This window comes from Penaeus vannamei, chromosome 5 (assembly GCF_042767895.1).
Source record: "Penaeus vannamei isolate JL-2024 chromosome 5, ASM4276789v1, whole genome shotgun sequence".
In the NCBI taxonomy this organism is placed as follows: domain Eukaryota; kingdom Metazoa; phylum Arthropoda; class Malacostraca; order Decapoda; family Penaeidae; genus Penaeus; species Penaeus vannamei.
Window position 1 is genome coordinate 46,561,209 of NC_091553.1, and position 10,000 is coordinate 46,571,208.

A 10,000-nucleotide genomic window follows, 5' to 3' on the forward strand; every position below is an offset into this window, starting at 1 on the left:
TCAAAACCATTCACGCCCATTGCATCAAGGGGGGACGAGTGAAAGTCTCTATACACACAAAATCAGCGTTGTGCAAACATTCCCTCTGGCTGCAAGTTGTTTCACCTGTAATTGCCGGCTAATTTACCTGAAGGTCATTAGCCGGACGCGCACGTACACGCACCTGATAAGTCAAGGTGGACAACGGAAGAAAAAAAAATTGTTCTCAGATATGAATGAATGTTATAATTATTTTTTTTCTTCTAATTTCCCTTTTCCTTATTTTCAGATATGAATGAATGTTATAATTATTATTATTATTATTTTAGTTTTCCTTTTGCTTACTTTCAATGCTATACAGTTCGGAATGCGGGTATATTATGCTTATTTTTCCAAATCACTTGAGGATTTTATTTTTTTTCTCCAAATATGAATAAATGTTATGATTATATATTTTTTTCTAATTTTCCTTTTGCTTACTTCCAATGCTATACACTTCGGGTGTATTATACTTATTTTTCGAAATCACTTGAGGATTTTATTTTTTTTCTCCAAATATGAATAAATGTTATTATATTTTTTTCTAATTTTCCTTTTGCTTACTTTCAATGCTATACACTTCGGGTGTATTATACTCATTTTTCCAAATCACTTGAAGATTTTAATTTTTTCTCCAAATATGAATAAATGTGATCATTATATTTTTTTTTTCTAATTTTCCTTTTGCTTGCTTTCAATGCTATACACCTCGGAATGCGGGTATATTATATTTATTTTTCCAAAAGATCACTTGAGGATTTTATTTTTTTTTCTCCAAATATGAATAAATGTTATCATTATTATTATTTTTTTTTTTCTAATTTTCCTTTTGCTTACTTTCAATGCTATACACCTCGGAATGCGGGTATATTATACTTATTTTTCCAAAAAATCACTTAAGGATTTTATTTTTTTTTCTCCAAATATAGATAAATATTATAATTATTTTTTTTTTCTAATTTTCCTTTTGCTTACTTTCAATGCTATACACATCGGAATGCGGGTATATTATACTTATTTTTCCAAATTACTTGAGGATTTTAAATTTTTTCTCCAAATATGAATAAATGTTATCATTATATATATATTTTTTTCTAATTTTCCTTTTGCTTACTTTCAATGCTATACACCTCGGAATGCGGACATATTATGCTTATTTTTTTCCAAAAGATCACTTGAATATTTTTATTTTTTCTCTTAAAATCACATCGCATATTAAAAGTTAACACGATTATTGTGGACTTAACACGTGACTTATATTCCAAAGGTTTGACTTTAACTTCAATCCTGTACATTTAGTTTTTTTTATTTACTTACTTATTATTTTTATTAGTTTTTTTATTTATTTATTTATTTATTTTTACTTACCTTTCGAAAGAGCATTAGAAGATCTTTCCAGATTTTTCTTCTAAAACCGTATGGAATATTTTTTTTTCTTTTTTTCTTCTTTTTTTTCTTCTAAAACCGTACTAAATACTATTTTTTTTATGTTTTGGATAAAAGAGAAAGAAAAATAATTAATGTATACGCGATTTTAATGATGATAAAAAGAAAGAAAGAAATTGATGTGTAAGCGATTTAGATGATAAAGAAGAAGGAAAAGGAGGAATAGAAGGAGAATAAAGAGAAGAAGAAGAGGAAGTAGAAGGAGAATAAAGAGAAGAAGAAGAGGAAGTAGAAGGAGAATAAAGAGAAGAAGAGGAAGAAAAAAGGAGGAGAATAAAGAGAAGAAGAAGGAAAAGGAGGAGGAGAAGGAGAATAAAAAGACGAGGGAAAAAAGGAAAAGGAGAATAAAGAGAAGAAGAAGGAAAAGGAGGAGGAGAAGGAGAAGAAAAAGAAGAGGGAAAAAAGGAAAAGGAGAAAAAAGAGAAGAAGAGAAAGAAAAAAAACAAGAAGAGGGATAAAGAGAAAAATAAGAAAAATAAATATATAATGGAGAAGAAATAAAAATATATCTCCATCTCTCTTTATCTCTCGTCTTTTACTTAGTCCCGAATTTTATTTCACTTTCGCGTAATCATCAAATTCAAGAAGAATATGAGAATGAGATAAATAATGAAGAAAAATATGCCAATGAAAGAAGACGAAAAATAAAAATAAAAATATTTATCTCTTTAATTAATCTTTTTCACCAAGTCGCTGGATTTTATTTCACGTTGAGAGATTTATAGGATTTTTGAAAATTAGGATTTAAAAAGAGAAAACAATTGCAGGTCTGACAGAGGCCGTTGGTAACACTGCAGGCCATGCGAGGAAATGTTGAAGGACGTTGGTAACATTGTTTTTTTCGCTTTTTTATTTTTTTTATTTCATTTATCATTTTTTTATTATTATTTCTTTAATTTTTTTTTCTTAAGTTCTTTTATTTCATTTGTCATTTCTTTATTCTATTTATTTTTTCTTTCTCTCTCTTTCTCTTATTTTTTCAAAATTCTTTTATTTCATTTATTATTCTTAATTCTATCTATTTATTATTTTCTTTTTTGCGTGTGTAATGTGTTTTATTCTTGTTCTGATGTGTATGATTCGTAAATATTTTTTTGTCTTTTTTGTCTTTTTTATCTTCTTTTCTTTTTTGTCTTTTTTTATATCTGTTATGTTTGTGGTATTGTTGATGCGTTTCTTATCATCTTTATCTTCCTCTTCCTCTTCTTCTCCGTTATTTCTACCTCTTTCTCGTTCTACTCATCATTATTGTCATCTTCATCATCATCACCATCACCATCGTCATCATTATCGTCGTCATCATCATCATTATAATCATCATTATAATCATCATCACTATCATAATCACCATCATCATCATCATCATAAACAACAAAAATGAAGCAAAATACACCAAAAAGAAACCTAAAATCACCAAAATAAAGAAAAAACAAACAAACAAACAAACGAAAAAAATAATGAAATACCACAAACTAATGATATTATTGTTATTTTTTTCCAGAAATGATGGGGTGGCGATAAGAGACTCCCCCCCCTCCCTCCCTCCTATCCCCCACCCCCGACCCCCTGCCTTCAACATGGAGTACGATAAAGTAAGTAAATAATTCTGTTGTTGTTGTTGTTATTGTTTTTGTTCTGATTGTTTTGTTTATTTACGAATGTTGGCGAATGAGGTAAAAATTCATTCATGGAAATAAGTGTTACTGTTGTTATTTTTGTTGTTTTTGTTTTGTTTATTTACGAATGTTGGCGAATGAGGTAAAAATTCATTCATGGAAGTGTGAGTGTAAATGTATGAAAACTGCGATGTATTGAGTTAATGAGTAAAAATGAGTACTTTATTAACTAATCTTGTGAAATAATGAGTAACTCGGCGAGTGAATAGATAAATCGGTCTGCAATTCATGTGAGTATCTGAATAAGTAATGATTTAGTTGCATTAAATAAATGAATTTGTAGAGAACTATTGTTGTAAACGAGAGAAAAAAAATCACAAATAAGCTAATTTCTGTAATTATCTCGAACAAGCAGTTTAACGCATGAAAAATACACTAATTATCATTTAATCAAATAACTTAGATGATTCTTTTTGATAAACCGAGTCTCTCGATTTGAACCCGTCACGGAAACCAAAAGAAAAAAAACAACAGGTAATTAAGAGAAGCACCGTCTAATTACCTTAATGAGCCAATTAACTGCCAAAGGTAGTTACCCAAGTCCATAAAAATACAGGAGTTTCGCGCCAGTTCGGGGACTGCTGTATTAAGTCGTAAGGTCGTTCTCCCTATCGTTTTCATAGGGTTTTTCGACCTAATGAACGAAAGGGGTTAGCACTTTTGTCAGTCAGAGCAGGTAAGTTTAGTAATGGAGTTTGTGTCATTAAAGGGAAGGGAATATTGTGCTTTATTGTGCGAAAATGGAAGAGAGCAATAAAATGAGAGAGAGACTGAAAGAGAAAGAGCGAGAGAGAGAGAGAGAAAGAGAAAGAGAAAGAGAGAGAGAGAGAGAGAGAGAGAGAGAGAGAGAGAGAGAGAGAGAGAGAGAGAGAGAGAGTGAGTGAATGAGAGACAGAGAGAGAGAGAGAATATGCGTGTGAGAGAGACAGTGAAAGAGAGACAACGAGAGAGAGAGAGTGAGTGAATGAGAGAGAGAGAGAGAGAGAGAGAGAGAGAGAGAGAGAGAAATGAAAGTGTGAGAGAGAGAGAGAGGGAGAGAGGGAGGGAGGGTGGGAGAAAGAAAGAGAAAGCGAGAAAAAGAGAGAGAGAGAAAGAAAGAGAAAGCGAGAAAAAGAGAGAGAGAAAGATCGAAAGCGAGAAAAAGAGAAAGAGACAGAGAGAGTCGAAACGACCTTGGCATCCCGCAGATCTGAAACCGCGCGCCATCCAAATACCAGATGAAAGTAATAGTGGTAAATGAATACCCTGATAACCTTATTATATTCTCTACGGTTGTGGTTGGTCTTCGAATGACGTCATAATAAACTCCCATAATGCATTACTCGGCCTAAGGGTTCGTAAGGCCATTGTTAACAGGTAGTTTGTGCATAATTTTGTCCTTAGGGGGTAGTTGCGGTATAAATTCGGATTTTGTTAATGGTAGGAATAGAGGAGGTATAAGTAATGCGTATATATCAGTGGAGTTATGAGTAATGCGCATATTTCAGTGGAGTTATGAGTATCATAAGTGCGTATTTTTTCAGGGTATTTTATTAATCATGAGGTATCGGTTTTTCTATGATAAAATTATTAATGATGGGTTTCATTCATGACTATTACGTAGCGAGATCTTGTTCGCTGTCAGACCGCAAAAAACAAAAAAAAAACAAAAATACAACAGGTGCATGACTTGAAGGCGCGAGGAAGTCTACGGGAACTGCACGCCCGGTTCTGCATTACTTACGTCAGCGTTGAAGTCTCCGAAACAGATTTTTTTGCACAATTTGCTTAATGTTAGTCTAGAAGAACAGTTTCGTGTTGCTTATTATTTTTTCATAGTTGGCAATTTATTTTTTTTTCATTTCATGTTGCCACTGAGGTCGTGATAACTCAGATAATAAGATAATGGTCATTATTATATCACAGTTATTATCCGGCGAAAATGTCTCCGTTTTCTGTCATAATGGCTCTTGGCGATGGCTTCGTAACAGTCTCAGCAATACACAAATAACAGAAGAAAAACACACTATATATGACATTAACTTTTCTTAAATGGAAAATAAACCGCGGCATCAAGACAAATGATCGAATTACTTCAAAAATCTCATTAGTAAGATAACAATAATCATTAGCATAATCACGGACAAGCCACCCACGTCGTTCGGTATCGAGTGACTCCGGCTTCGTCTTCGAAAAAAATGGCGGGAGTTATGAAAACGAGTTATGAAAGGAAGAAATGAGAGGAGAGAGGAGAGAAAGGGAGATAGGAGGCGAGGAGAGGTGAAGAGAGAAGGGTGGAAGGGAGGAAGGGAGAGAAATAGATGGCTGTTTGGACGCGGCCGACGTTCAGGTTAGGTGACTTCCCTCCGGCGCCCAACTTGGGTCCTGAGGGCGGCGTCCTTTTCGAGACCGGCTCCTCCTGCGGCAGAACACGAGGGTCAACTGACAGATATCGGAACAATTGCGATAGCCCCTCTCCTCCTCCTCCCCCTCTCCTCCTCCTCCTCCTCCCTTTCCTCCACCTCACTTCTTTGGTTCTCTCTCCTGCTCTTTCGTTTTCTGTTTTTTTCTCTCTCCTACTTTCGTTTTTCTTCTGTCTTGCTCATACTCCATTTCCCCACTCTCTTTTTCCCTTCTACCTCTTTCCAACCCCTTTCCTATCTCTCTACCCCACTTTTGTTTTCCTTTCTCTTTCCCACTGCCTCTTTCCCTCCTCTCTCTCTCTCTCACTCCATCTTTCCTTTATTTCTCCCTGTTCCCTCTTTCCATTCTCGTTCTCCATCAATCCCTCTTTCCCTCTTCTCTCTCTGTCTTCTGTTTATATGTCTGTCTTCTATTCGTATATACATATATATTCTTTTCTTACTCTTTGTTCGTTGAAAAGATAATAGTTATCTGCATATCAAAATAATTACATATTTTATAACATAGTGAAATATAAATTTTGTGGCACATTTTGCTCTATTATGTTATTGAGTCTTGCATCATAATAACAACCTTTAACATAATATAACATGACAGCAAAAAGAATGTGTAATATAACATAAGAGCAGTAGTAAAAAAAAAATAAAAAATAAAAATCTAGTATAGTTACTCTTAAAAATATTCTACGCTATAAAAGAAAATGTTCTACTGGTGCATTGGCTATATGATGTAGAAAACGTGTATTCTACAGCCCGCATATTTAGGGGTAACTTAGTCTTTTCGTCATACGATATCTACATAGACATAGGTATGCACAGTGGCTTTAGGCTTAGGTTATATAGCTGGATCCTTTAATTAATGTGCTATAAAAAGACACATCTATTTTGAGTTGTAATATTCCTTATAAAAAGTATAACTAGGATAAATTATTGTTTGTCGCGATTATTATTTTGCATTTCCTTAGACATTTATAACGGATATGGTATAACTAAATTTTGCTTTATGGGACAAAAACATAAAAAATATATACCTTACTTCTCATATATATCATGGTTTCCGAAATAAATACTTTTGTTTTATTCTTCTATTCTATACAAACACGAACTCTTGCCGGTCCCCTGAGGTATTCAGGCCCTAAACCCAAGCCCGTTTTATGCTGTAAGTTTATTTGCCACTGCATAGCTCATGCATACAAATAAACATCAAAGAAACTCCGCTTTTATTGAAGATATATATATATATTTTTTAATCTATTTCTACTCTTCATATGCGTACACATACATACATGCATACATACATTCATACGTTCTGTACATACACGTATACTTTCATAAAAACATACACAAGCACACACACATATGTACATGTATATATATTTATATGTATGTATATATATATATATATATATATATATATATATATATATATATATATATATATATATGTATGTATGTATGTATTGAGCGAATGTGTGTGTCTGTATGTGCACGCATTTCAAAAGAGACATTCTATACGTCAAAAAAAGTATTAAAAAAAAATCTGATGACTCTTTCCTCAAAAGCATAAACCAGAAAAACAAAACAAAACAAAAAAGTAGGCAATCAATATGGCTTCTTCCTAGCGACGTGACCTGACGCTGAGGAATTTTAATATCTTCGAAATGAGAGAATGGTCGTTACAGCAGCAATTGTTATACGCTAACTAGCATGCGGTCAGTTGCTGCCACGTGCTGAGTGCGTCTCTACACCCCCCCTCCCCTCCCCTCATACACATACGTAAGCATTCGCTCTTCTTCCCTTTCTTTGGCTCTATTTCCATCCACTTTTTTTCGGTTATTTTATCTCCCTTTCTATTCTCTCTTCCCTGTCTTTTAGTTTTTTTTCCGCACTTATTCTTCTCCTTCCTTGGTTCCCTCCCATACCCCCTTTTCCCTCTTTCTATCTCTTCTTCCCCTCCCTTAAACCCCCCTTTTCACTTCTTCCCTCCCTTAACCCTCTATCCATCTTCCTCTTCCCTTCCCTTTACCCTCTTTCCATCCTTCCTTCCCTTTCCCTTACCCTCTCTCTCCACCCATTTTCCCCTTCCCTCCCATCCCTCCCTTCTTCCCTTCCTCTTCCTCCCTTCCACCCTCTCCCCCATCCCCTAGCCCCCTCCTCCCCATCCCCTAGCCCCCTCCTCCCCATCCCCTAGCCCCCTCCTCCCCATCCCCTAGCCCCCTCCTCCCCACCCCCTAGCCCCCTCTTCCCCTCCCCCTATATACGTAGCCTGAAAAAGGGGTTCCTCTTATTATAGCGAACGGCCGCCGTAATTGGTGCCCGCTTAACCGGTGGTGACTCTGCCGTCGAATAAAAAAAATAAACCGTAGACCTAAAGCCCTATATTTACGGCTAATAACACGGCCGCTGTTGGGAATCGCTGTGTTTGTTTGTTGCTAATCACGTGACACGGTTATTTTGAACGATATTTGTAGGTAAAGGGTACAGTACAGTTTTTTTTATTCTTTTTATTTATCTATTTATTTATTTATTTACTTATTTTTAATTTGCTTTATTTAGTTATTTATTTACCATCTTCGCTATTTTTAAAGTTATGTTTAGGCTTTGATATAATTGATTCATGATCGTAGCATTATTTAATAGCATTATACTGAACACTTAGTTTATAACATATTATAATCTGTATTTTATCATTTAGAGGAAGAAAAATTACATAATCTTATATCTACTTGTCTATCACACCGGCAAATAAGTTACATGGTTATATTTGATATGTGTTCATAGTATAATACATTCCAAAGATATATCATAAGCATATCTTCTAAGGTTTGGAAGCTGGCGTGCGAGAACCGTAGGGTTATGTCGGAATGTATTTGCTGGAATCGGTTTTAATCACTTATTTTATCTACCTATTTATTCATTTATTTATTCATCTATTGATTATTATTGTTTTTTATCATTATTGTTATTATCTTTATTATCATTATTATTATTGATATTAATATCATTATTATCATTATCGCTGTTATTATTATCATTATTACTATCAATATTATTCTTATCATTATTATTATTATTATTATTATCATTATCACTATTATTATTATCATTATTATTGTTATCATTATTTATGATGATTAGTGTATGATCTTACACTTATTTATTTTTACAAAACCTTTTCATAAATTATTAACAATTAACAGCGATACATAAAAACGTGAGTAAATAAGAATAAAATAAAAAGATAACTTTAACATGAAAGTAAGTAAATAACAAATGTCGAATATCGATTGTTGAAAATAAATCAATAAACTTCCATACATTATGAATGATAAGTACCGTCTGGAGTCATCAGTCACGTCATTGAATAATAAGTCACGTCATGAGTCATAAGTCACCTCTCGCATGACTGTCATGAGATTGGCAAAGAGCTCACACCCCTTCCCTTCCAAAGCCTTTCTTCTCCCAAGGACATTCCATTCTTTCTTTTCTTCTTCTAATTGTTGTTGTTGTTGTTGTTGTTGAGATATGAATGCCTCGCCCTGTGACATGACGAGACGGAATGGGGGAGTCGCAGGGAGTTAGTTGTTGACGGAGAAATATTAAACTGGATTTTGCGTTTTAGTTGTTTGTTGTTTTTTTGTGCTTGTCTTGTCTCTGTCTATGTCTGTCTGCCTATTTCTGTCTCTATTTCTATCTCTCTGTCTCTATCTATCTATCCACCTATCTATATACACACACAGATATATATCTGTCTATCCACTTATCTATCTACACACTCACACATACACACGCAATATATATATATATATATATATATATATATATATATATATATATATATATATATATATATATATATATATATATATATATATATCCACCCATCTATCCGTCTGCCCCTATCTACCTATCCCTTATCTATCGACATGTCTCTCGCGACTCTCTTCCTCATTCCTTCACCCCCCCCCTCTCCTCCTCCTTCGAAATTCCTAACAATTATTAATCGATAATAACAGAGTTGGACATTTACGAAGATAAAAGAAATTCTGCCTTCGGATAGTGCTAGGCCTACATACCCTTCTCCCTACAATCTTCCTTCTCCTCCCTCCTCCTCCTCCTTTTGTTTCTTCCCCCCTTTGCCCCTCCATTCTCCACTCCTCCTCCTTCTTCTTCTTCCTCCTCCTCCTCCTCTTCTTCTTCCTTCTACCTTCTCCCTCTACCTCCCTCTTCTCCTCCTCCTTCTTCTTCCTCCTACCCCCTTCCCTCCTCCTCCTCCTTCCTCCAATTTCCCTCCCCCTCCTCCCCCTCCCTCCCCCTCCCCATCCTTCCTCCTTCCCCTCCATCCTCCTCCTCCATCTCCTATTCCTATTTCCCCTCCTTCCTCCACCCTCCTCCCTCCCTCCCCCCTCCTTCCTCCTCCTCCCCTCCACCTTTTTCCTCCTCCTCCATCTCCTATTC

At 34.9% G+C, this 10,000-nt stretch overlaps 1 protein-coding gene across 1 annotated transcript in view; it reads left to right on the top strand.

Annotated features, from left to right (window-relative positions):
• Positions 1 to 10,000, top strand: part of LOC113817059 (unconventional myosin-VIIa) — a gene marked incomplete at its 3' end in the record, with an annotated part of 196,479 nt that overhangs the window by 129,175 nt on the left and 57,304 nt on the right. Inside the window, 1 exon segment of the mRNA XM_070122188.1 lies at positions 2,966 to 3,056. Within this exon segment, the coding sequence (XP_069978289.1) occupies positions 3,042 to 3,056 (15 nt within the window).